The 27,734-nt window shown below is 45.8% G+C and overlaps 1 protein-coding gene across 3 annotated transcripts in view; it reads left to right on the top strand.

The window, feature by feature from the left end:
- Positions 1-22,081, top strand: part of LOC123052726 (chromatin remodeling protein SHL) — a 35,873-nt gene extending 13,792 nt beyond the window's left edge. For all 3 annotated transcript variants that reach the window (XM_044476048.1, XM_044476049.1, XM_044476050.1), the window contains 4 exons: positions 13,549-13,897; positions 14,673-14,741; positions 17,700-17,835; positions 21,701-22,081. In XM_044476048.1, coding sequence (XP_044331983.1) covers positions 13,549-13,897; positions 14,673-14,741; positions 17,700-17,835; positions 21,701-21,730 — 584 coding nt within the window. In that variant the 3' untranslated portion in view covers positions 21,731-22,081. The remainder of the gene's footprint in view (positions 1-13,548; positions 13,898-14,672; positions 14,742-17,699; positions 17,836-21,700) is intronic.
- The last annotated feature ends 5,653 nt before the right edge of the window (positions 22,082-27,734 follow it).

Here is a 27,734-nt window from a genome sequence, read left to right as displayed (position 1 = left end):
TGAGCATACTAGTATATGGCACAACAATATCATTATGATTCATGGGGAGCATATTGTGCACATAATTATTGGGATCATGCAATGGATAGGATGGATCAAAATCTCCTAAAATGTATGAGGAAACTATGGGGGTCTCCTCATGAGCAATATTGTAATCATATGGAGAAAATGGACAACATCCACAACAATGCATATCCGAAGCTAGGTGGTCATGGCATGGCATATGAGATAAATGATGCAAAAGGAGCATGTCAATATCATCACAAGAAAAACAAATGCCAATAACCATGGGCTTGCCATCTATGCCATTTGTGCAAATTGGGTTAATTTTAATGTCATATGCATAGTCACTACGAAGAGATTGCAAATATGACATATGATTGATCTCATGCATAGCATATGACAAGTCAAGCGGATTGTCAAACATAAGGTGACCTAAAGAATTGTCACAAGAAATCCTATGTAACATGGCATCACAACTAATAGACTTCACATGGCAATCATCATACTCATCATAAATGGGTAAATCATCCCATGGGGAAATCTCACTAGCATGAAGCAAGGTAATAGGTGGATCAACATCATGCAAGCAATCAATGTCAAGAATGTCCACTAGTGGGACTAGAGCATCACCGTCACCTATGTTACCTTTATCATTCCAATCAAGTGGTGTAAGTGAGGTGGGAAAGACTAAATGGTGGTCATCTTCATCTTGATGGAACCATGTGGGGGGTGCATCATATTCCACCATGGCCATCGTCGTGTCCATAGGAAGGACGAAGTCGTCGTGAATCGGCGCGTCATCATAAATGAGACCTAGCACCAAATGAGAAGACACAATAGAGGTAGAGGTTAAGTCGTTAGAGTTCAAAATCTCCTCACTCTCTCTATGTGGTGGTTCACTCACTTCCTCAAAGTAAGTGCACTCAATCGCACGTATGATGGAGTCACTCATCTCACTCAAGTGGTGGGGGTTGTGGCTCTCCTCACATGGGAATTGGGGCAACACATCAGATATGGGGCTAGTGGTGAAGTCACTCTCACTCTCAATATGGTGGCACAAGTCACTCAAGTCATCATACGTCGCTGTGGTCGAAGTGAAATACTCAACCATCTCATCGCCGTCGCCGTGGATGAAGGCCGAAGTTGGCACATCATCACTCTCGCCTCCTAAGATGGAAGCATCATCCTTGCTCGTCACCATGTCGCTTGCCTCAAAAGCTTGGTCCTTGAAGGTCTCCGTAGTCGTACTCGTCGCCGCACCATCTTGAAAAAGAGTCGTGGAGGACTCGGCATCATCAATGCCACAAAGCGCGTCTCGGAGCTCGTCGTCTTTGAGTTTGGACTTCGAGAAGTGTGCTTGGGGTGGAGAAGCCTTGGCCTTCATGAGTTCTTGTTCCGCCTTGAGAGCACCAATGTAGTTGTCGAGGGACCTGTAGTTCTCGAGGAAGATGGTCTTGGAGATGGCATTGTTCAATCCCATCATGAAGTGGAACTTCATTGACATGGAGTCGTCCACGCCGGCTCGTCGCAAGGCAATCTTCATCTCCTTGAAGTACGCGTCGATGGACTTGGATCCTTGGTTGGTGTTCTCCAATTGGCGTAGAAGTTGTTCCGTGTAGGTTGGAGGCACAAACTCTCGCCGCAAAGCTTTCTTCGTCTTGGGCCAATTCATGTCGGAGGTTTCCGAAGGTGTGTGAAGCCACCATATCGAGGCGTAGTCATGGAAGTTTCTTGTGGCGCACTTCACTTGATCTTCGGGAGGAACTTGATGTAGCTTGAGGTAGTCGTCCATTAGGTGCTCCCACTCGAGATACTCCTCGGGTTCTTGAGTCCCATAGAAAGGAATCTCATGGTCGGTGTCGAGGTCGTAGTAGCTCGTGGAAGTCGCGGACTTGAGCTTGGGGAGCTTCTCTTGAGCGTAGTCTTGAGGTGCTTGTTGGCGAAGATGCCGTATATCCGTAGGCGAAGATGCCAAGGGAGATGGTGAAGTCGTTGAGCGGTTGTTGGTGTAGAGCTCTTGACCTTCACGTTCTTGGTGGTGATGGTGTCGATGCCGATGTGACCTTGCCGGAGATGGTATCTCGGAGGCATGTGCTCTTGAGCGTCTTCTCGAAAATGAGGAAGATCGCTTGTATGACTTGATGAGGGATTTGATCTCCTCCATTTGAGCTTGCATCTTGGCGTCGTTGGAGTTGTTCGTGGCATCGAACTCGTCGTTGTTGTAGACCGAAGGTGAAATGCCTTGCCTATCCATCACAAGACTCGAGCAAATGTGAGTGGGAGAAAGAAAAGAACGATACCAAATGTACCTTGACCGATGTTGAAGATGGATCAATGATCACTCAATGTGTAACAAGGAAATAGCACAATTGGTACCAATTCTTGTCGGTTTCTCACACCTACACAAGTAAGGCTTATAGTGGAGCTCGGTGAGGATAGTGGCACAAAATTTTTGATATAAAATGTTAGCAAGAGTCAATAATGTTGAAAGAGATTCACAAATTCGCAAGTGAAATAAGTAGACCAATAGCAAAAAATGGCACACGGAAACACACACACGGATAGATAAATGGGGTCGTGTAACCAAGGAATGAGCACAAAATGTGGAGTCCACGGAAAACGCTCGTGTTGCACAACTCAAGAGAGACGCTAGCACGATTGCTCTATAGGCGGATACGACACTTGTGCACAACCTATGATATGCAAAATGGATAAACTTTCTATCCCAAGTATGCTATGTATGTATGGTTCCCGATGTTTCTATCAAGATGATCCAAGATGATCGGATATGACAATGTTATATGCAATGTGGTATGATGCTATGGCACTCGCTTACAAGCTTCTTTGCTCTTCTCTTTTGCTTAAAAGCTTATTGTTTTTTTTTTGTGTGGCCACTTTGCAAAATGCACAAACCAAGATAGCAATTGTGTATATGCGGGAACAAACTTGAGGCAGACGAGATGATATGATACCAATATGATATGGTATGTATGCAATGGAAGTTGTAGACCACTAATGTGCACAAGTAACGTTGCCGGCAATACTCCAATGGCTAGTCTCGATAGGCAAGTGACGCAAAATGGGCTAGGGGTTATCAATGCAATTGCAAGGGGAATATACAATGGTGTCGTTGAGGTTACCGTCCTTGGCGATGATGAGTGGCGGTGTTCTTGATGTAGATACCAAGATGATGGAGACTCGTCCCTAAGTAGCCGAAACACCTTAGGAAACGGAAAAACCACAACTCAAAATCTCAAGGCCAAAAGTCAAACGGTGGTAGTGTAAGCGGTGGTGGTTTTGCGGAAGCTCAATGGGATTGCGGAAATGCAATGATGGGTTTTGAGACGCAATGCGGAAGTCGAGGGTGAGGTGGATGGACTATACACGGTGTCGGAGTTCGAAACACGGTCCCTAAGTAGCCGAAACACCTTAGGAGACACAACTCACAACACAAACAAAATTGGGTTAAGTCGGGTTGGTGGAAGTGTATGGTGGGTAAGCCTATGCGGAAGGTATGGTGGCGGTTGATGAAGAAGCAATCATCCCTAAGTAGCCGAAACACCTTAGGAGACTCGAATCACAACTCAAACAACCACAAATGCAAAGGGGAACAAAATTGGTTAGGTTGCGGAAGTTGGTGGTGGCAATTCGGAAGTTGTGGTGGAAGCCCTAGGCAAAGATGCCAAAGTTGTCAAAATTTGATGGAGTCAAATGGTGATGGGACCTATCTAGAGGGGTAGAGGATGTCAATAGCTACTCAACGAGCTAAAGAACGCGAAAATCGGACTCCGGATGTGGAAGTTATGCACAAAACGGTGAAACGGAAAAGCTGAAATGTACAGAGGTCGGACATCCGGGGCTTTGGCCGGATTTCCGGGACCTGATGTCCAGAACCGCGCGCGAAAATGCGGTCCAGGAGCCGAATGTCCGGGCCACGGGCCGGATGTCCGGGGGGCCAGATGTCCGGGGCTACGGGCCGGATGTCCGGGCTCCAAATCCGAGGATGAACTCGAGGAACTCGATTTTGGGGGCGGAAATTGATGATTTCGGGGGCAAAATTGGAGAGATTCGTGGATGGAAAGTGGGGAAAATTGGGGGAAAGCTAGATCCACAAGTAACAAAGCAAATCCACGGATCAAATTCAACAAAACATCATCAAACCAACAAATCGCAAAAAAAATTGGGGGCTATTTTTGGTGGGGAATTTTCGAATTTGGGACAAAATCAACAAAACTAGGCTAGAAAACACAACGGGGAGGCTTCGAAATCGTGATCAACCTGGCTCATGATACCAAGATGATGTAGGGTGGAACCCTATATAGCCGATCTTTCACGAAAGGAGCGGATCCCAACTAAGAACACGAGGGAAAACACGAGGGGAAGACACGAGAGAATCACTCAAACCAACAAGAACAATCACACATGTGCTAGATCCTCGAAACACAATGAGATACACAATCCAAATCCAACAAGGGACGATACATAGGTAACCGGTTCTTCTCCGAAAGGAGGTCTTGAGGGGGGCCACCCAAGAGGGGGTCTTGAATCCAACGTGGATCGTCTCCGAAGAGGGGCCGCAGTCTCTCTCGAGGAGGAGATCCGTATGGATGAGCAATGCTCTATCTCACATATGAGCTAAACCAATGCTAACCCTAGAAAGATGGAGGAGAAAGAGTATATATAGTCTAGGGGGTCGAAGGGGTACACGGGCCTCGGCCCTTACTGTGCGCAGACAGGGGTGGCCGGATGTCCGGGCGACGGGCCGGATGTCCGGGGCTTCAGGAGGGGCCGGATGTCCGGGCTGGGGGCCGGATGTCCGGGCTGGAGGGTAAAACTTTTGGATGTCTTCTGTCGTTGATGCCGGATTTCCGGGGGAAGGGCCGGATGTCCGGGCTTTGGCGAGGCGCCGGATGTCCGGGGCTGGCGTCGGATGTCCGGCCGCTGATGCTGTTGGCCGTCTGTCGGTGCAGCTCCTTGGCAGCTGCACAGGCGCCGGATGTCCGGCCGCTGTAGCTTCAGCAGCTCCGTCTTCTTCCGTCGTCGCTTCCAGGCCTCCCTCGCGGATGGTGTAGTTGTACCTTGGCGCTTGCACTCCTCGTCGTCCGTAGTGTTCCGACAATACCTATGCATGCACACGAGTGGAGTGTCAAGTAGTATACCATCCTCGAAGGGGTCAAGTGAGCACGTGTAAAGGAGATGATTCACCTTTGCGTATGTGAAGTAGATGTCGCACGTGTCACTCGCCGAATGGACTCTTGACATGGTGATGTCCATAGGATGCTCCGCATCACATAGTCCTCGTCTTATCTTGGCCGAGTTGGCGGGCCAACCATTCATCTTGGATATTGTTCTTAAATGCGGCGATGGCCTCTGCTTCGGAGCAGTTTATGATCTGGTTCTTCTTGGTGAGGAACCTGTTCCAGAACTTCCAGGCTGATTCGCCTGGCTGCTGGGTGACAAGGCTGAGGTCATCAGTGTCCGAAGGTCGGACGTACGTGCCCTGGAAGTTTGCCCGAAAAGCGTCCTCAAGGGACTCCCAGCTGCCAATAGAATGAGGAGGCAGGCTGTTAAGCCAACGCCTTGCCGCCCCTTTAGCTTGAGCGGCAAATATTTAATGGCATGGAGATCATCTCCGTTGGCCATGTGTATATGGAGAAGGAAGTCCTCGATTCATACTGCTGGGTTGATGGTGCTGTCGTATGATTCTATATTTATGGGCTTAAATCCTTCAGGGAGTTGATGTTCCATTACCCTGTCTGTGAAGCAGATCGGGTGGGCCGGACCTCGGAACCGAGGAGCATCTTGTCGGAGGTCGGGGGAGAGCCGTGAGTAGGCCTGGTCTCGGGCACGGCCGTTCCTGTCTATCCAGCCATCGTAGCCATCAAGCCCGGCGGGCATGCGTCCGCTTGATCCGTAGATGGATCAAGGAGGTGCCCTGTTTGACTCAATACGACGTCGAACGTGATGAGGGTCTAAGTAGTCCACGGGGTCCTTGCCATAACGGCGTGGAGGTGGCCGGGCGTCGAGGTTTTCCCGCCTGGACCTGTCCCGACCTCTAGGGGGTCGGTCAGGCTCATCGGCGGCTAACTCCTCATCAAACTGCGGCAGCAGACGCCTGCGTGGGTATGATTTCGGCGTGCTACGGCGCCGGTCTTCCACGACAGAGAGCACTTCGACCCACTTTTCATTTAGTGCGTCAGTGTTGGCTTGCAGCTGTTGCTGCTTGCGCTTCATGCTCCGAGCCGTGGCAATGAGGCGCCACCGGAAGCGCTCTTGTTCGAAAGGGTCCTCGGGGACTATGTAGTCCTCGGTGTCGAGGCTCTCGTCTTCCTCGGATTCCGGCATATAGTTGTCATCGGCCCCTTCAAAGAGGTCGCCGGGATCTAAGTCCTCGAGATGTCCTTCGGGTGTGCCGTTCCGTGCAGGGGAAGCTTGAGGGTCCTCCTTAGGGTTGTCGGCATCGCCGGCTGCCGCGTCAACGGCGGTTGCCTTATTGCCGCTAGGTTCCCCATTGTTGCCTCTTCTGCGTCTACGCCGATGTCTTGGAGGGGAATTGGGGGTGTCCACCATGTAGACATCGTAACTAGATGTAGCAGTCCACCTGCCGGTGTTTACCAGAGGCGAGGTGTCTTTGGTGGGGCCATTGGCATCTCCATCCATGTCCGTGGCCTCGCCGTAGTCTAGCACGTCGGTTAAATCATTGACCGTGGCCACTAGGTGGGTGGTGGGTGGGATGTAAATTTCCGGATCGTCGACTTTAAGTCCGACCTGATCATAAGCCGAAGTCTTGCTGTCCGAGACGGACATGCTCTGGATACGGTCAAGCATCTCATTGAGGTGAGACGACTCTTCGGGATTTATTGCTGGGTTGTAAGCGGGGCTGACTCGAAGTATGCCCAGTGTATATCTTGACGCGTCGAAGGGGATCTAGGAGTGATTCCGGATTCTGCGCCGAGGTCAGTTCTAACCCTGATGTAATTTCAGAGGTGGGAGCCGGATCTACGTCCGGATTGGAGATCGGAAGGGGACAGGCCGAAGTAGTTACGTCGGGGGTTTCTGGTGACGCCGCGACGGAGATCGGTTCCGGAGTCGAGCCTCCGGAGCCGGGCGAGTTCTCAATTCGCCCGGGGGCCCATCCCGACAGGACAAGTTCGCCGCGGGAATCCGCGGTGTACTCGAGGCCTTCGAAGGTCACAATTCGACCTGGGGCGTAGTTTTCGACAGAGGCCAGATGACCCGTCGAGTCGGCGCAAAAGATCATGCCGTCGGACACAAAAAACTGGTCGGGGGCGTAAACGCTCCCATGGCCGTTGGCGCAGTTGATCTGCAGATGAGCCATCGATCCTTCTGGTGATCGCACAACGGAACTCTCAATGAAAGCACCAGTGTCGGTGTCAAAACCGGCAGACCTTGGGGTAGGGGGTCCCGAGTTGTGGATCTCGGACAGATGGTAACAAGAACGGAGAGGCGATGTTTTATCCAAGTTCGGGTCCTCTTGATGGAGGTAAAAACCTAAGTCCTGCTCTGCTCTTGTTTATATTAGTGGAGAGGTACCAAGTACAGAGTTGATCTACCTCGAGATCTTAATATGTGGTCTAACTCTAGGGCTAGGTGAATGATATTGCGTTGATGTCCCCTCTATAGGCTAAACCCTATGGCTTATATACACGCCAGGGAGGGTATTTAGGGTTACAGGGTTGGTATCTAGGAGCAAGGCGGCAAGAGAAATCTTGGAGTATACGTCAAGTCTTTGGTGGAGGTAGTCTTGATCACGCCTCCTGCGTACGGCCTCCGAAGTCCGTCTTGACCATGAATGAGGGCCCATCGGCCCAACCCAAGGATCATGGGCCGGCTAGGTTAGCACCCCAATCCAGGACACCGTCAGTATTGTCAAGGATAAATACCAGATTCCGATTGTCGACGAGCTCGTGGATGAGCTCAACGGTGCTTTTTTGTTCACCAAGCTTGGTCTTCGTAGCAAGTATCATCAAGTGCATGCACGAGCCAGAGCCAAGATGTCTGCCTTTCGCTCGCATCACAGCCGTTACAAGTTCTTGGTGATGCCTTTTGGCCTCTCACCAACACACAAGTCACGCTCCAAGCTTTGATGAATGTTTTTCTTTGTCCTTCTCTTCAGAAATTTGTACTCGTTTCCTTTGATGATATTTTGATCTGCAGCAAGTCTTGGACAGAATACCTTCGTCATCTGTGTGCTGTCTTGCTTTTCCTCCAGCAATGTCAGTTATTCCTGAAGCGTTCCAAGTGCTTCTTTGGTGAGCGCAAGGTGGCCTATTTGGACCATATCATCTCAGCAAACGGCGTCACTATGGACCTTACTGAGGTGGAAGCGGTGGAGGCATGGTCAAAACCACGAAGTGTCCGTGCCCTTCGCGGGTTCCTTGGGCTTAATGGGTATTCTCACAAGTTCATCTAGGAGCACGGCGTGCTCTCAGCTCCATCGACCAAGCTCGTCAAGAAAGAAGGCTTTATGTGGTCCTCAGGGGCCAATGCGGCCTTTTGCACGCTCAAGCAGGGCCTCGCAGCAGCACCTGTGTTGCAGCTACCACACTTTGACTCTCCGTTCTTGGTGGATTGTGATGCATCTGGCATGGACTTTGAAGCCCTGGTACACCAAGGGGCATACCTCTTGCTTTCTTCAGCAGGGCGGTGGCACATGCCATGCCGAGCTAGTAGCTTGTGAGAGTAAGCTGATTGGATTGGTGAATGTTTAGTGGCGTTGGAGTCCGTACTTGTGGGGCCGGAGCATCAAAATAAGAACGAACCACTGTAACCCGAAGTCTTGATTGACCAACACCTTCCCACCATTTCACGACATTAATGGGTAAGCAAGCTGCTGGGATATGACTTCACTATGGAGTATCTACCAAGCCGTCAAAATACAGTGGCTGATGCTCTCTCCAGGTGTGAGCTTGGGCTGTCTTTGCTCTCATGTCCTCAGTTTCAACTTTTTGATGATCCGCGCCAGGAAATTGACACTACTGCAGACCTTACAACACGAAGTGACACCATTGAAGCAGGGATGGCTGCAGGGCTCGGAGCGTCACCAATGACCTCATTCTCCATAAAGGACGAGTCTACATCACACTGACCTCACTTTGCCTTCTTGCATTCTTGGCAGATGCCCATGACTTAGGTCATGAGGGTGTTCGAAAGACACTTCACGATTGAGTGACAATTTTTACATCCCTCCCATGCGAGCGGTGGTGGAGGAGATTGTGCGGTGTTTTGTCGTGTGCCAACGCAACAAGACTGGGCATTTGCATCTTGGTGGCCTTCTCCAACCCCTTCTGGCCCCTCAACATGTTTGGATAGACATTTCCATGGACTTTGTGGAGGGCCCTCGGAAGGTTGGTGGCAAGTCAGTCATCTTGATTGTTGTCGACGGTTTCTCGAAATATAGCCACTTCATTGCTTTGGGACATTCATACTTTGCTAGCTCTGTTGCCAAGGCCTTCTTTGCTAACATAGTCCGTCTTCATGGATTTCTGTCGTCCATTGTCAGTGATCGCGACCCAGTATTTACCAGCAATTTTTGGACCAAGATTGTACGTCTTGCTGGTGTCAAACTATAACTCAGTTATGCATTTCACCCCCAAACTGATGGACAAACAAAAGTATGTCTGTAACCACAATACCAACAGTTTATCCCTAGGAAATATATCTCTATTAGGAAGTTGTCTTTACTTCCCAAACAGGTAAGATTTGGTTTGCTTTCGAAGTTATGTGATCTCTCATCTCTATGATCTATATAAAGGGAGGATGGTTTGTATTAAGGTTATGAGTCAAGGGCAACCTGGTTCCCGTAGCTCCCACTTGTGTAGGGTCCGGGGAAGGGTCGACCACTTTGTGTTTTTTGTACGCAACCTTTCACTACATTTCTGCAAGAGGCTGTTTTCAGGACTTGAACCCGTAACCTCATGGTCACAAGGCAACAGCTTTACTGCTGCGCCAAGGCTTCCCTTTTGTGTTATGAATCAACAAACAGAGAAAATTGCCCCAGCCTGAGAGTTCTGAGCCTGTAGCGTCATGATAGGGAACATGTCGCTACGCGCGCCTCAGGGCGAACCTCGCTATCACCTTCGATCAGATTCCAATTCCCACCTCCAACTCCACGCACATAACACGTGTACAAAGCAAAAATTTAAACACTACCAGCAGAGTTGGGAGAATAGGGCCAACTTATGAAACCAAAGCTTTCTCTAGCTGCTATTTGTTTCTCTTTTAGTTTGGCTTATGGTTGTTGCATATACCCCTCGAGGAAAAAATGACGAAATAATATTAATACTTGAGTAAAATTTTATGTATCAATAGTGTCTGGGGAACCTGTTTAGGCTTGTTAATGTTCCCAAAAAAATATGAAACAAATACTGGAACATCACACCTATAATATAAGATGATCGAACAAATGGATTGGGAAAATATGAGTTTATGCGCCCTCGATAAAAATAACAATTATTTTAACTCACTTTGATATATATATATATATATATATATATATAATTTGATATATATATATATATATATATATATATATATATATATATATATACACACACTTTTTTGTCCAGGGCACATATAGTCAAATTTCCTCAATTGTTCTGCTGGATCATCATATATTATAGGTGTGATGCTGCAGTATGTTTTTCATGATTTTGGAAAACTTCTACACCATCAAGACCTTAAACGAGTTTTGTGGTAAGTATTGAGTGTAGAATAACTTATTCTACACCCCTAGTAAAAGGTACACAAAATATAGTAACATAGTATACCAAATATTGTAATTTTTCAAAGAATGCAGCAACTTACCAACTTGGATAGTAATTTTTATTATTTTGGAATTACTATATTTTGTACATTGTTTTACTAGATTTTGTGTATTGTGTTACTGGTGGTGTAAAATAAGCATTTTACACTCATGCTTAGAATAGCGCAATCATATACATATATATGGTTATTATGTCTTTGCCATCCGAGGTCTATACCACCCCTCTAGCTGCCGTCTGATTTGGCTTTGAGATTCGTGTCACATATTTTAGGTTTGTCATTGGTTAGTTGTTCATTTGTCTAATTGCATTGAGACGAGTTCATTAGCACCCAGTAGTAACAAAATTAAGTGTTTATACTATGTATACACATGGATCCATTAATTTCGAGTCCTTTTTGAATTCATGTTGAACTTTTTTAGGGAATCCAAGTCTTACCAATCAACTTTTTTGTACTATTATAAGAAGATTATAGGAAGTTATAGCATTTTTGTACATCTGAGTAAGATTAGAAGGTTAAGTATTCATGATCTGATATATTGATACCCCTAGTCTAACACATGCTCTTCTGAAATCATATTAGTGTGATCATTGGCATGCTTCATTAATTGAATCCCGATAGAGGAAATACGATAGCACAGTGTTTGCACAGGCCGCGAGGCACGCATCCAACAGAGAGAACACGGGGTGGCATAGCCACCATGTGTTAAAATCCACCACATTCTATTTGCAATGGATATGAGAGCATTGATCTTCACTTGATTTCTATCGAACGGTTTGCTTGCATGATGAGTCTGTTCCTCCCGTCCTGATTTTTTTTCTAGTGTACACATCACCCCGCTTCAGGTTTTTCTTGCGAGTACGATCCTTCTCCACCACTTCTTGAGGCGAGAAAAAAGAAACGATGGATGCGTCTCCTAGGGTTCGAACCCATGTTCTCTCTAGCTAGTGAATTAGGCACAGCTTCAACCAATGACGCTTGTTGTACAAGGGATGGAAATTATCCTTTTTGACACACTTTTACTACGACACAAGTATAAAAAGTTATTGTTATTTATTTTTCCTTTCGAGATGTCTAACTGCCATACCACAATTTTTTTGGGGTCATTATCAAACTCATCCTTTGCCGTTCGATCATAGTTGGGCGGCTGTCAATTTCCCTCGTCTCGCTCGATACTCTCCACCTCTCTCACCCCGTGTGTTTGTATAAGATGGAGCGAACTTCATCTCCGCCGTCGTCGCACGCTGTCGGATTCAGGGTTCCGCAGACCCTTGAGAGGTTTGAACTCTGGGGTGCGTGCGAAGAACTCGTCCTCCCCGGTCTGCCTACTCGCTAATCTCAATGCCTAGCTCGACGAACTGGATGTAGAAGGGACACAGCAGTTTATCCTGGTTCGGGCCAGCTTGCGGTGTAATACCCTACTCCAGCTTGGTGGTGGATTGCCTCGAGGGGCTGAGGATGAACTAGTACAATGGTAGAACAGCCTTAGGAGGTGAGGTGTTCTTGTGCTCGATGAGCTAGTGGGTGTGAGGATGATCTGAATGATCCGTCCCCGTCTATGGTGGTGGCTAAGTCCTATTTATAGTGGCCTTGGTCCTCTTCCCAAATGTAGGCAGGAAGGGATCCCACAACGGCCAAATTTGAAGGGGGACAACTAGTACATGCTATCCTGACAAAAGTAGTCTTCGCCTGCAAAAGCCTCTGGTCGTGACGCCGCGGTGGGCTCGGCGATGACCTCCGTCCTACCGTCCTGGCGGTCTTGGTCTTGTTGCATCGAAATGGAAACCTTTGGCTGATTCCTTGGGACTCCACGCCTGCGCTTGCCTCCTTAGCGCAAAAGAGTAAACTGGTACACTGCGCCCGCTGGCGCCCGCCTGGCCTTGATCGTCATGGCTCACGTCACCTGAACCTCGGGGGTATTGGTGCTCAGGGCTTGTCCATCCACCAAGGCCCCGAGCCGTGCCAACCGGCACTTGTCTTCGGTACGTGATCGTGACCCGCCTTATCCATCTTGAGAGAGGTGCCTGCCCCTGTATTGCTGACATATATATATATATATAACAATACTTTAGGACAAATTAGGACATATTGGGGATGTGACGTATTTGGACAAATATTTCCTACCACCCGGTGGTAGTTACCCTCACATGAGTTTTGTATGTTGTATGTAGTATATGTTAAAACCGAGAGTATGCACGCGTAGTATGTAGTATGTATAACAATATTTTGGTCGTATGTACAATTTATTAGTATTATCTTTTATACATACAAATATGAAAGTATTTTCAAAGTAAACTAAAAAGTATGGATTGACATGCAAGTTTTTCATAGATCTCGCTTTGAAAAATCTTAGATATACTAGTTTATAAACATACTGAGAATGATAAAGTAGTATATATACTATCACACGGTAGTATTTAAGACGCGAGGGTAACTACCACCGGGTGGTAGGATGTATACTTTTGACATTCTATTTTTTGAGTCTTAGAAATGTTGCACAGAAGGTAAAAAACAGGGACAGTGAACCGTTACTTTTTGCACCTATCCAGATTTGTAATGATATGAGAATATGGATGCTTTGATGTCCATTTTATTGCTGAATGTATGTCTTGCTGTATTGACCTCACTTTTCCATGCTCCATAATATCACTATCTCATTGTGATCCGGCATTACCTTGATATTTTGATGATGACCTTTTCAAAATGAACCAATTAAGACTAATCTGGCTTTTGTCTGATTTTCCCACGTGTTTCTTCCAGCTGGGGACTGTGTGCTAATGAGATCAGCTGATACATCAAAGCCACCTTATGTGGCAAAAGTTGAGTCCATTGAGGCAGCAGGGTCTCGAGGCACAAATGTGAGAGTACGGGTTCGATGGTACTATCGTCCAGAAGAATCCATTGGTGGGAGGCGACCATTTCATGGTTCCAAAGAGGTATTCCTCTCTGACCACTATGATGTACAGAGTGCTGACACAATAGAGGGAAAATGCAATGTCCACAGCTTCCGTAGCTACACAAAGCTTGATTCTGTGAATGCCGAGGACTTCTTCTGTCGCTTTGACTACAAATCAGCATCTGGCAGTTTCGTGCCCGACCGTATAGCTGTGTAAGAATCCAATGCAACCTCTAATGTTTTATTGTTGGTAGATGGATACTCAATGCACTGTGTAATTTACTCCCTCCGTCCCATAATATAAGAGCGTTTTTTACACTAGTGCAGTGTCAAAAACGCTCTTATATTATGGGACGGAGGGAGTAGTTTTTTGGCATGGCAGTTCATTATATAAGTGATGCATTCCTAACTTTACGATGATATTGACTATAAATAGTTTTCCTAGTTTTGTTCATGAATGATGTCTATATTTATCCCAAAGCTTATCAAATTTGTACCCTTGATGATATGATGATAATTTTTTGCATATTCACAACCCATCTATTGGCCTGTTTTAGTTATTTTCCTAAAGAGGCAACACAACTATTTTCTTGCATGTAAGGCAATAGGAAGGGACATAAAAAAATGCAAGGTTTATGCCAACAGTTGTTGGCATTTCATGTGTTGGGCTCGTGGTACACAATGCATGCTTTAGCATGTGTATCAGGCTTATATTGTCCACAATCGAAGAGTAATCCCTTGTTTGCTATAGCAGCTATATTTGGGAAAAAGTTGTTGCAGTTTGTTGTCCCATTAAATCGTGCTTCTTGTTTTATAATATTTGATCAAAGTCTATTTTCTTCCACTCTTGTATGTAATCTCAATCAAATCCCTCTTTCTTGCTAGGCTTTGCGTGCCTCCCTTATTTGCATGTTTGATTTCTGTACAGTTTTTGAATCAGAATCTCTTGTTTACTGTTATTATCATGTCTTTCTGTACAATGTGACAGGTTTTGCAAGTGTGAGATGCCGTACAATCCTGATGACCTTATGATCCAATGTGAGGAATGCTCTGACTGGTGAGTAAATCATATATTTGAAAAATACTCCCTCTGTAAAGAAATATAAGAGTGTTTGGATCACTACTTTAGTGATCTAACGCTCTTATATTTCTTTACGGAGGTAGTACAAATTAACTTTTCAAAGTCATGGGTGTCGGTTCCTCTGGTTCATTTTGTATCATTCTGTTGTGGTTCATTTTGAAAAGGTCATCATCACCTTGATACTTTGATGACCTCCATTCCATGTGCATTTTGTACTAATTGGTTCATGATGACATAGTTATACCTTTTCCGCTCTGGTGCATTTTGTATCATTCTGTTTTGTGTACAAATGGAGGTGTGTGTCTTGTCTTTTTGATATTAGACATGAGGTATAAAAGGTAGGCGATAAATCATTGTTTCAAGTAGAGCTGAACTGCTGCTAATCGTACAAAAAGAACTTAGTATTTTGGTACCTATTTTCGGCTTTGATGTGGTGTAACTAGGGGTGGGTGTTTGGTTCCCCCGAACAGAACGGTTCGGTGCTTTGTAATTTTTGGTTCTCAGAAAATATGGACCAATTGGTCTCTACTATTTAACGTAACCGAGAGTTTGGTCCCTGGATCGTTCGGTTAGGTCGTCGGTTCTGGACCGAACAGATCGTCGTGCATGGGGCTGGCTGACTGGCATAGCTGGCCTGCTAGCAAGATGGGGCGCTGGGCTGGTCTGGTCGGCTAGAATAGCGGCTAATACTAGCTGGGCTGGTAGCTATCTGTTGTCTGGCATAGACGCACAATTTCCTCTCACCAAAAGTAAACTTAAGACAGTCGCAAGCTGCACCAACAGACAACATGTAGGCTTACAGGCGATCAGGTTGGGTTGGTACAGGTGGTCAACTGCAAATTATGTATAGAAAAATGGCTGGGTTGGTACAGGCGATCAGCTGCAAATTATGTACAGAAATTTTTGCCAGCATATACCCTGTACCACACCGTTCCTTGACAAACAAGAATGACAGTAAACAAGTGACAGAGACTAACTTCGAGATAATTAACATAAACTGGGCATAAACATAGCAAATTCGACTCAACAGATAGCACCAGCAAACCAGCTGTAGTTTAGCACACACGACAGCATTGACAAGTCTTGACTTCACACTTCAGTTGATAAAACGAAATAGAAGAAGACAAGCAGCAGGAAGCGCACTGGATCAGTAGTGTTGCGCCACTGCCATCTGCCAATCTCCCATCTTCTAAACTTCAAGCTTTATTGCTTATTCTTCAACCTTCATGGATGATTTACTTGCAGCACAGCTTGCTTATCTCACCTATATTCTTATGAGGATTACACTTGCAAACACGAAAGTGCTTGTGCAAAGCAGATGTACCATTGATGATCGGATGAGTGGCGATGTCGGTCTCGCAGTAGTTGCATTTTGCCTTCTGCAAACACCATCAACCTTGATCTTCTCGAAATGGTTACATATCTCTGATCTTGCAGCCATATGCTTTCAAGCCTCCTTATTTCACCCTCCTTGTCCATGGGAACAATAGCATGAGACTCCTATCTCTGAAGACATCTACAACACAAAGCAAACCTTGATTCAGACAAGGACGGTACACATCACAACTAGGATCAAATCATGAACTTGGATCTGGATGGAATCAAGAATATGACCGAATATAATTCAACTACTTATGTTGCAGGCAAGCAGCAGCGTTCGATACAGAATCTGTCCAGCCGCTTGCCATGGCTTGCAGCAGCCAACTTTCTTCTTACCTGATGTTGTCGCGGCCCGGGGCCAGGGATTTGGGCGGGCAGGCAGCGCAGTGATGCATCGGGCTGCAGTGATTCACAACTCATATACAGTGCTTGGGAGACAAGAAATCAAGCAGCCATGGAAGGTACAGATCACGCACGCGAGACTTGCGGTCTTGGGGAGGGCAAGGATTGATCTGTGCTGTGATTTTGGGAGGAGGCGATTTGGGACGAGCAGCGTTTTGGAAGGAGGCGGTGCCAGTTCTGCGGGGTGCGGCAGCTGGGAAGAGAGGAATTAGGGGTAGGGCGTCGGTGCTTCGGTCAGTTTGGTGGACCGAGGGTACAGACCGAAATCACCGAACTTAATTTGGTTTTTTAAAATTGCTAACCGAGCTCAGTACCAAAGGTTTCGGTTTCGGTCACTTCGGCTTTGGTCCAGGTTAAATTTGTTTTGGGTTATATGCCCACCCCTAGGTGCAACTCTATTTTTGCCACACTTTCTCTCCCCTTGATGGGCAATAGCCCCAAATACCAAAAACAACATTCTGATTTTTCTTTATATTAGGACCCTGAACTGTGCTTTGGCTCAAATTCTGGAGCTGCATGTGATTTAATGATTTTATAGTTTCTGGCTCATATATAGGGAATTTCGGAGAGTGATTACAAACTATTAGCTGAAATATCTGACCCCATTGCGCCTAACTGAATTATTAAACGAGCTTGTGTGATTCTATTTTCCATGCCCATGTTTCCATAACTCAGGGTATGTTTCCATAACAAGCATGAGTCAGCAGCATGTGCATTCATTTTCCTGTGAGGGACTATCGTTTTTGTATTTAGATCCAGAATTTAATTTATTTAATTGGTGACATTGCATAAATTAATGCCTTGACTCTATAACCTTCCGTCAACAAGTCCTTACACTGCTTGCGAGAGCATGTTAAGCTAATTGTTAGTGTTTGTCTATTCTAAATGATGGCAAAAAGCTAGTCAATCGGGACATATAGAATGATATATATTTTGTAATTTTAATGTGCAGAGTATGCCTGGTTAGTTCTTGAATAGTGTGTGTACATAAATAGGGTGCACCATAATTTTTTGTTTGTTCAAACAAATATGTTTTCTTTTCCATCTATTCCGGTCTCTGTAGGTGCATCTGTGCGTGCTAAGTAATCATCTGCCTCCAGGAATTCGAGTCCCTTTGAACTTGAGGTTATAACTGCTGCTTTTGTTTTTCAGGTTTCACCCTTCTTGTATTGGAATGACCATTAAAGAAGCAAAGAAACGAGAACACTTTTTCTGCCAGAGCTGTACTGCTGAAAATGGGAAGACAACTGAGAATTTTCATGAAGCCACGGGACAGTCAGAAGAAAAGGTAACTATGACACGATTGCTTTATTATCGCTGGTGTGTTGCCTGGTTTGTTATCTGAAATGACGATAAACAAATATGAATTATGCAAATTTAGTTCGTATTAGTGAAAAACTGAGAATGCACATAATCTGTGATAATGTTATAGCATGGTTAGCTTAATTATGAAAGGAGAGGTCTGTTCTGCAGTCAAACTGGTACAATCATCGCACCAATTGGTACATAGTGAAATCCACTAGCAGTGCTTAAACTTTCGCGTTATGTTCGCACAGACACGGACATGGATTAGGAGCTCTCTGATGCCATGCACCCTGTATAAATAGTAAAATAAAAAAAATTACTAGGAAAAATAAAAAAAATCCTAAAATTTGAGGATATCAAACCTGGCCGACCATTCTACTCCTGTGTGAAGTTTCATGAAGAAAAGACATCCATGGTATTCTCAGCAAAAAAGACAGAAATTACGATTATATGAATAGAACTGTTTGAATGAATCATAGGTCGGATTGTATTTTCTTACTAAGAATACCACGGATACCATTTCTTGACGAAACTTCGGACGTGAGTAGAATGAACGACCAGGCTTGATACCCTGAAATTTCAGTTTTATTTACTAGTATTTTTTTCGATTTTACTGTTCATATAGGGTGCATGGCACCCGAGAGCTCCTATCCATTTTCGCACACAGACTCAATTACTTTAACACCGCAGTTTATTCTCCTTAAACTTTTAAAAAAAGAGGTTCACAGGATCCTTGCCAAGAAAATAGAGGTTCACAGGGGATCTACGAAGCATGCATTGCTGGCTCTGGCTGAATACATCATTCTTCTGATCTGATGAGCTCACACAATCAACACATTTGTTCTAATAGCCTCATTCATCCAACTAACTGGCACGGGGTGACCCTTGCGACAATCGTTGCTACCTCTTCTGCCCTAGCCACCTGCAGCTCCACTCTGCTCCTAGCAATGCTGCTGTTATCCCCCTCGATGAAATGTTGCACCAAAGCGCTGTTGGCATGGACGGCTTTGGCCACATACATCATTCTTCAAACGCCTCAGCCTGCAGGAAATTGTCGTTTTTTGACGCGTAAAGGACCAACAGGTGCTTCTTGGGATGGCCATGACCTACACCGTTGATGGGTGTGCATGAATATGAATCTTGCTCCTTGATTGCATTTCCATTGTCATAGTTGGCCGTGGATATTTTTCTTTTTTCATGCCTAGGTACTCCAACTACCACCAGCACGCTTTATTGATCCCATCCCCTAGCTCCAAGATTGTGCTCCTGGCTACGAGAAGATGGGGCTGATAAGTGGGCCCATGTGACTGGGATGCCAGGCTTGCAGAGTTAATACTTAATACTCAATGTACGCTGCCAGGAACGCTGCTATGGCAGCGATGCTTGTTTTGGACCTGTGGTGGACCCCTTCAAAAGGGAACGCAGCATGCATGTCCCGACCTGTATACTGAAAGCTTGGTGATCAGTTCAAAATAAATCGGGGATTACATATTGTTTGTTCATTTCTCAGGGTAAGGTTAAATCTAGTCTACCAAAATTCTTTATATAATTCTAAACTAGAAGGGTTGGGCGCGCTTTGCTGCACCGTTGGTGTTGTTGGGTTTTCATAATTTTTGTTCTCCTTCTGTTTCAAAATATAAGGAGTATTAGTTTTTTGATAAGTCAAACCTTTTTAATTTTGACCAACTTTGTAGATAAATATATCAATATACATAATATCATATCGGTATCATTAGATTTATCATGAAATGAATTCTCATATTTTATTTATTTATTATGGATGTTGATATTTTTGGCTTTGAACTTGGTTGAAGTTAAAGGACTTTCACTTTTCAAAAAACTAATACACCTTATATTTTGGAACTGAGGGAGTATTTGGTTTGGTGAGTCGGGGAGACGATGGAGTGTTTTTTTATATTTATAGTGGTGTTTTGGTGGCCTTCCGTGGTGTGACTCGGTGTATCCATACTTTATGTGTCGAAATTTTCTGCATGGGTGGCAGCCTGTACTAAATTGATGCTGCAATATCAGGTGGTGAGAGGATGCATGGGGTTGATATGTTTTTATAGGCCGGTTGGTGCTGATTGGTTTGAAAAATTGTTGGCCCGCTCAAAGCCGTGAACCAAATCCAAAATTGAATACTTCAATTAAATGAGAGAGCTTCAAAATTAGGGAGCATAGTGAATTCAAATAAAATTTTATCCCAAATGATAAGTTTCACACGTAGGGCACGAAACAACATGGTCCAAACGCTGCCGTAGCCATCCATTTTACCACATCAAATCATTTTACCACATCAAATAGATGACATCAGTGAAAACTTTTTGGTTTTTCGGACATAAAATCTCTTAAATAAAAAATCTGATTAAAAATTCATTCATCATGAAATCTGTCTCGAAGAGATCTTCAAAACTACTCCCTCCGTTCCTAAATACTTGTCTTTCTAGGCATTTCAACAAGTGACTACATACGGAGTAAAATGAGTGAATCTACACTCTAAAATATGTCTACATACATCCGTATGTGATATTCATTTGAAAAGCCTAGAAAGACAAGTATTTAGGAACGGAGGGAGTAGATCCCATATTGATGTTTTGATGATTTTTTCTAGCTAGAAGTTACCATGATGTTACACTGAAGTTGCCATACTGTTTACACTAAAGTTGCGATAATATGTTTCATCTAGTTTTTTTTTCTAGATTTAAAGCTACCATTGTATTTTAACACTTTTCATGACAAATTTTTATTAATTGACCATGACAATTTTAGTAATTAACCACGGCAAATTTAATTGGTGGATCATGACAATTTTTAGTAATTCATCATGGCAAATTTAGTTTATGATCATGAAAATTTTAGTATTTTGACCATGGCAATTCTAGTATTTTGACCATGAATTTTTTTATATGAACCATGATAAATTTTAGTGCATGTATCATGGCAAATTTAAATAATTCACCACGGCAATTTTAGTTTTTGATCCATGGCAAATTTGAGTCATTGAGTATGCATTTTAAGGTAATTGACGACGGATTTCTTTTTAATTATGAACCATGTCAAAATTATTTCTTGGATCATGGCAAATTTTAATAATTCTCCATGGCAAGTTTAGTTTCTTAATCCCTTCTTTGTAACTTGTCAAAATTTACTTTAAACATAGAAGAAAAAGTAGTTGAAACATATCATGGCAACTTCACACCATGACAATTTATGTGCAATAAACATGGCAACTTTTGACCGCAAAAAATATCGTCAAACATATCGATATGGGATCTAGTTTCGAAGTCCTCGTCGTGACGGATTTAATGGTGAAAATGGATTTTCAATTAATTTTTCATTTAAGAGATAAAACATTTTAAAGTTTGAAAAACCCAAAAGATTCTCGCTGGCATCATCTGTTTTTGTTCCTGTTTGCATGCATATGTGAAAGAAATAAAAATGCTGACGTGTCACAATGGGTGGCTTGAAGGGCGTTTGGCTCCTCCTTCAGCCCACACGTATGGACGGAATTGCTTCGTGTCACACGTGTGGCACTTATTAGGGTCCAATTTAATAGGAGAGGTCGTCGAGAAATTGTTGACCTGGTCAAAATTGGGTAATCCATTTTTCAAATTGAAGATCTCATGGTTGCGAGGCCTTAAAAATCAGGAAGAATAATATATTTATAGATTTGCAATCCCGTGGTGGTTCACAACATAATGAAATCCAACATGAAATCAACCCCATCCAAAGTTGAATGTGTTATCTGGTCTAGCATATGCATGAAATTCTTAAGTAAACAAGCTGGGATTATCATTCTTGGATAGCTGATCGATGCGCTCATAATTCATTTACACTAACATGTGCAGCCGGTGGAGTCGAAAAGGCGGAGAAGGTGATGGGCTGGATTAATTTGATGGAATTTCCACACGGATATACAATAGCCTTCTAGTCTGAGGTCTGTGGTGTTGTTTGTGGCAGTCTGTGACCCCTTCTAATGTCAGGCATGCAGTGTACATAACGTGCAACCTGAGATTGTTGTATTAGGAGAAAATAGAATTTGGACGCTAGTGTCCGAGTTTGAGCAGTATGGCACCATCAAGATCCCTTGTGATCTTCCCTCAAAAAAAAAAATCCCTTGTGATCCATTATGCAGTGGGGCCTGACCAGCCTTTTACGTTTGTGAGAGTCGAATCTTGTGTTGCCATGTGGAATGTTTGTGTCTTTGTTTCAGAGCAACTCGTGGTGCAGTATCTGTGTAGAAGGGGATCTGATTTTTAGCATTTGATTTAGCTGCGTAATTTTTATAGAACTATTGTCGCTTAAGATCGTTAATAAAGCTGGAAAATTTGGTCTCATAATGTTGACAAAAATTCATAATAAAGCACAGAACACTACATATCAGAATGTTTGCGATTTTGTAACACTGGGTTTGTGAAACCTTATGGCATTGTAAGGTCTCTTTGTCAAATTTGTTTATATCAATAGCAATTCAACTATACATTTAAATAGTTGCAAAGTTTTGTTACAAATATGCAATAATAAACTTGTTATTATTATTTTGTTATTTTTATGATTAAATTTATATTTTTATGCTAAAATTGTGTTAGTTTCTGAAAACCTTAATGCATGTGTGGAATAATAAACATCAAATAGATCCTTAGTCAAGCCTATATACTAGCTTATATGTTGCTAATGATCTTATTTTCTTGATCATGTGCATTGTTAATGTAACAAGGACATCAACAATAATGAGTACATATTATTAGGGTAACAATGGTGTTGAATAGACCCATTTATGAAATACCGTGAGATCACAATGCAATATGTTGTCGGTATTTTCTCATAATTTGTTAATGTTTTACTTGTGTGCTTAGACCATGAGAATATCACGGACCTAGATGATTTATTCAGGGACAACATCAAACTTTACTTAGTAATTAGGTAATTATAAAGATAGCTTCTAGGTATGATTCAGCGATTCTGCTCCTGTCGTGGAAGAATACTCGTCTGAAACCGGAGGATGGGTTTGGAGCGCCACAAGCCGCTGGATCAACTACCTACCCTGCGCTGGGCGGCCACCTTCTCCACCGCCTTCATCGTCGGATCGCCGGCCTGGCAAGCTGGCGCTCAATTCCTAGATCGGCCGGGGCTATGCTTCCTACGGAATGGCGATGGCAAAATCGTGGAAGGGAGGCATCTGTGCGAGGGGGAGAAGATTGTCACCGGGGAGATGGTGCTTCTTGAGTGCGTGGTACGTGTTGGCGCGTGAGTCTTCCCGGGCAGGCGGCGGCTGACTTTGGCTCCGGGCGCCCTCTCGCCGACGTCGAGTTCGCCTTCGCCGCATTTCTCCCCGCCGGCCTCTGGATCGAGGTTTTGAGGTCTTGGCCGAGGAGGAGGAGGAGGCTGAGGATCCATGATGCGGAGCATCCCAAGGTCATCCCCATGGACCTACCATCGTCTCATCAAGTGCCTAGTGGACCCATGACTCGATCACGTGCAAGAGCTCTCGAGACCGAGGTGACATCTCTCCTCTCACAATTCCACTTCGATGACCATGAGACATGGCTACTACCTCAAACGGAGACATTGTGCATACTCAGGTATCAAGGAGTTAGCCATGGAGACACCAAGGAGCAAGGAGAATCCGAAGAGGAAGATGGACGTGAAGACGGAGAAGAAAAAGGGCTAAGTCAGTAGAAGCCCGGGCGATCTGGACCGCCGTCCGGACGATCCGGACCCCGGTCCGGACGATCCGGCTAAGATGCCCAACGACACCCGAAGCTTCAACATGAAGCCGGATCATTCGGACCCAGGCCCGGATCATCCGGCCACACCCGGACGTCCGGACCCGAACCCGGACATCCGGCCCTTCCGCAGCTGCTCCAACACAACCGGATCATCCGGACGCCGACCCGGATCATCCGGACCCCCGAAGCCCGGATCATCCGGACCAACTCCCGGATCATCCGGCCATCGCCTGCGTGCGTGACCTAGGCCGAGGCCCGTGTACCCGTTTCGTCCCCTCACTTACCCCTTCGCCCCTTGGGCTATAAATATACCTTCTCCTCCCCATTTTTAGGGTTAGCAAAGTAGTAGCTCATTAGAGATAGAGCTTTGCTCATCCATATCGGATCTACTCCACGAGAGAGACCGCGGCCCCTCTACGGAGAAGATTCCCCTTGGATTCAAGACCTCCTCACGGAGAAGACCCCCATCAAGACCTCCTTACGGAGAAGAACCGGTTACCGTTTGTATCGTCCGTTGTTGACTTTGGATCTTGTATCTTACCTTTGTGTTCATCGATCTAGCGCATGTGTGATCTATTCTTGTTGGTTGAGTGATTTCTCTCGTGTTTCCCTCGTGTTTCCCCTCGTGTTCATCGCGTTCTTCGTAGGGATCCGCTCCTTTCGTGAAAGATCGGCCATCTAGGGTTCCACCCTACATCATCTTGGTATCAGAGCCAGGTTAAGCAAATCTACGGTAGAAACCGGCTAAACCAAGAAAACTACGCACTTGTTGTATATTGGTTGGTTGGGGCCAAGTTTTAATAGCATTGATCTTAGATTTATCAACATGAACACCCTTAGAAGATACTACGAAACCCAAGAAAATAAGCTTATCAACACCAAAGAGGCATTTTTCCATATTAGCATAAAGTTGCTCTTTTCGAAGAGTTTGTAGCACGGTACGAAGGTGGGTGACATGCTCTTTGAGAGATTTGCTAAAAACGAGGATGTCATCAAAGTAGACAACAACAAATTCACCAATGTAAGGGTGAAACACATAATGCATAAGACGCATGAAGGTACCGGGTGCTTGCGATAAACCCATAGGCATGACTAACCACTCATATAGACCAAACTTTGTTTTGAAAGCGGTTTTCCATTCATCACCCTCCTGTATGCGGATTTGATAGTAATCACTTTTAAGATCAATTTTGGAAAAGATAGTGGCACCGAAAAGTTCATCAAGCATATCATCAAGGCGTGGAATGGGGTACCTATAACGAACGGTGATAGCATTGATAGGTCTACAATCGAAACACATGCGAAAGCTACCGTCTCGTTTTGGCACAAGAATGACCGGCAAGTCCCCCTTCGAGGTCGTCTATGGTTTCAACCCGTTGTCCCCATTGGACATCCTACCCCTACCACTCCAAGAGCGCACAAACATGGACGCGAGTGCCCGAGTCAACCACCTCAAGAAGATGCATGAAGATACACGGCACACCATTGAGCGTCAAGTACAACGACTCGCGACCAAGATCAACGTCAACAAGCAACCCATGATATTCAACATTGGAGATCTTGTGTGGCTACACCTTTGCAAGGAACGCTTCCCCAAGGAACGCAAGCCCAAGCTTCTACCACGAGCCGATGGACCATTCAAGGTGCTTGCACGCTACAACAACAACGCATACAAGATCGACATCCCACGTGAAAAGTACTCCATGAGCGAGATCTTCAACGTCAAAGATCTCTCCCTGTACCATGGTGATGAGGATTTCGATCCGAGGTCGGGGAGTGGAGATGATGCGGAGCATCCCAAGGTCATCCCCATGGACCTACCATCGTCTCATCAAGTGCCTAGTAGACCCATGACTCGATCACGTGCAAGAGCTCTCGAGACCGAGGTGACATCTCTCCTCTCACAATTCCACTTCGATGACCATGAGACATGGCTACCACCTCAAACGGAGACATTGTGCATACTTAGGTATCAAGGAGTTAGCCATGGAGACGCCAAGGAGCAAGGAGAATCCGAAGAGGAAGATGGACGTGAAGACGGAGAAGAAAAAGGGCTAAGTCAGCAGAAGCCCGGACGATCCGGACCGCCGTCCGGACGATCCGGCCTCAGCCCGGACGATCCGGCCTCAGCCCGGACGATCCGGCCTCCGCCCGGATGATCCGGACCCCGGCCCGGACGATCCGGCTAAGATGCCCAACGACACCCGAAGCTTCAACATGAAGCCGGATCATCCGGACCCAGGCCCGGATCATCCGGCCACACCCGGACGTCCGGACCCGGACCCGGACATCCGGCCCTTCCGCAGCTGCTCCAACACAACCGGATCATCCGGACGTCGACCCGGATCATCCGGACCCACGAAGCCCGGATCATCCGGACCAACTCCCGGATCATCCGGCCACCGCCTGCGTGCGTGACCTGGGCCGAGGCCCGTGTACCCGTTTCGTCCCCTCACTTACCCCTTCGCCCCTTGGGCTATAAATAGACCTTCTCCTCCCCATTTTTAGGGTTAGCAAAGTAGTAGCTCATTAGAGATAGAGCTTTGCTCATCCATATCGGATCTACTCCACGAGAGAGACCGCGGCCCCTCTACGGAGAAGATTCCCCTTGGATTCAAGACCTCCTCACGGAGAGGACCCCCATCAAGACCTCCTTACGGAGAAGAACCGGTTACCGTTTGTATCGTCCGTTGTTGACTTTGGATCTTGTATCTTACCTTTGTGTTCATCGATCTAGCGCATGTGTGATTTATTCTTGTTGGTTGAGTGATTTCTCTCGTGTTTCCCTCGTGTTTCCCCTCGTGTTCATCGCGTTCTTCATAGGGATCCGCTCCTTTCATGAAAGATCGGCCATCTAGGGTGGAACCCTACATCAATCCAGATCCTGCGCGCTTGGTCTCTCAGGTGGTGGACGCGTGGTCCTCTCCGGTGCTGATGAACTTGCACCACCGACGACAGCGACGGATGCCCACGGCCGTGACCTAGTCCTGGAGGAACCATGGTTGACCGTCAGGTCTAGGAGGAGGAAGATAGATGCGGAACTACTGCAGGAGTTTTGGAATGATATGGGCTACCCAACGCTGGAGTCCAGGGTGTGGGAGAATGGGAGCGGCAGTGCTTCCGACAAGTCTCCGTCCACCGATACTTCGCCGCCGCCGGCGCACGTTCGGCAGCGGCGGGGAGTCTGCATTAGGCCGTGGAAGGGGCCACTTTCGCGCCCTCGGGTGACCCCGCCGGTGGCGCTGGCGGCGTTCTTGCCGAAACCGGCGTCTACCTCCAGTGCAGCGGCGTCAACGTCCGTTCCGAGTCAACTGGCGACTGCGTCTCTTTTGCAGGCGACGTGCATGGATCGTAATTCAATTCAGAATATGGATTGTTCGCCCTTGATGCATGCTGGTGGGCCCGGGGCAATGGACGTGCCAAAAAAGGCCTTGCGCCTGGGCCGCACACTGTTGGATGAATCTAATGCGGAGACCAAGAGCAGTGCACAACCCTAACGCGTTCGTTCGATCAATCTCGCACATCCCCGCTAGTGCTTCGTCGGCGCCGTTCGATCAATCTCGCACATCCCCGCTAGTGCTTCGTCGGCGCCCTCCTACCTAAACGCGCTACTGAGGGGAACTACGCCGGCCATGCCTGGCAGTATATGACAATAGTGAACCTCGGTGCAAGATCGCTTTTAGTGAGTGGAAAGTCGAGGAGGCTCGATCATCGCTTCTGTTGCAGCTAGTTTGGGTTCATGTCACCTGTGTCCCACCCCCTCTCCACCATTTCCTTGGTCTGTGGGCGGTTGGATTGGTAATTGGTTCAACTCAGGATGTTGACTTGTTATGCTTGCGCCGTCACGGTATTGTGCGAATCCAAGTTGGTGTGATTTCTTCAGATATGCTCGTCAAGAAGGATGGAAGTAATGAAGCCTCAGTCTACACTGATGTTTACGTCAAGCTTTTTTTTCTCGAATACGCACGAGTGTGCATATCATACATTAAGGAAGGAGGGGGAAAGCTCCCCAATGTCACAAATTTACATCATATGTACAAGCGGTCAAGCCGCATCCACCTCACATTCGTAAGCTAACTACTCCCTCGTTGCCCACTCCACGTTCCCCACCTCGAAACCTCTAATTGTGCCCTTGAGCAGCCCTACCTTTGCC

Source organism: Triticum aestivum, chromosome 2D (genome assembly GCF_018294505.1).
Source record: "Triticum aestivum cultivar Chinese Spring chromosome 2D, IWGSC CS RefSeq v2.1, whole genome shotgun sequence".
Classification (NCBI taxonomy): domain Eukaryota; kingdom Viridiplantae; phylum Streptophyta; class Magnoliopsida; order Poales; family Poaceae; genus Triticum; species Triticum aestivum.
Note: the sequence above shows the minus strand (reverse complement) of the source record. Positions and strands in the feature narration are given on the sequence as shown.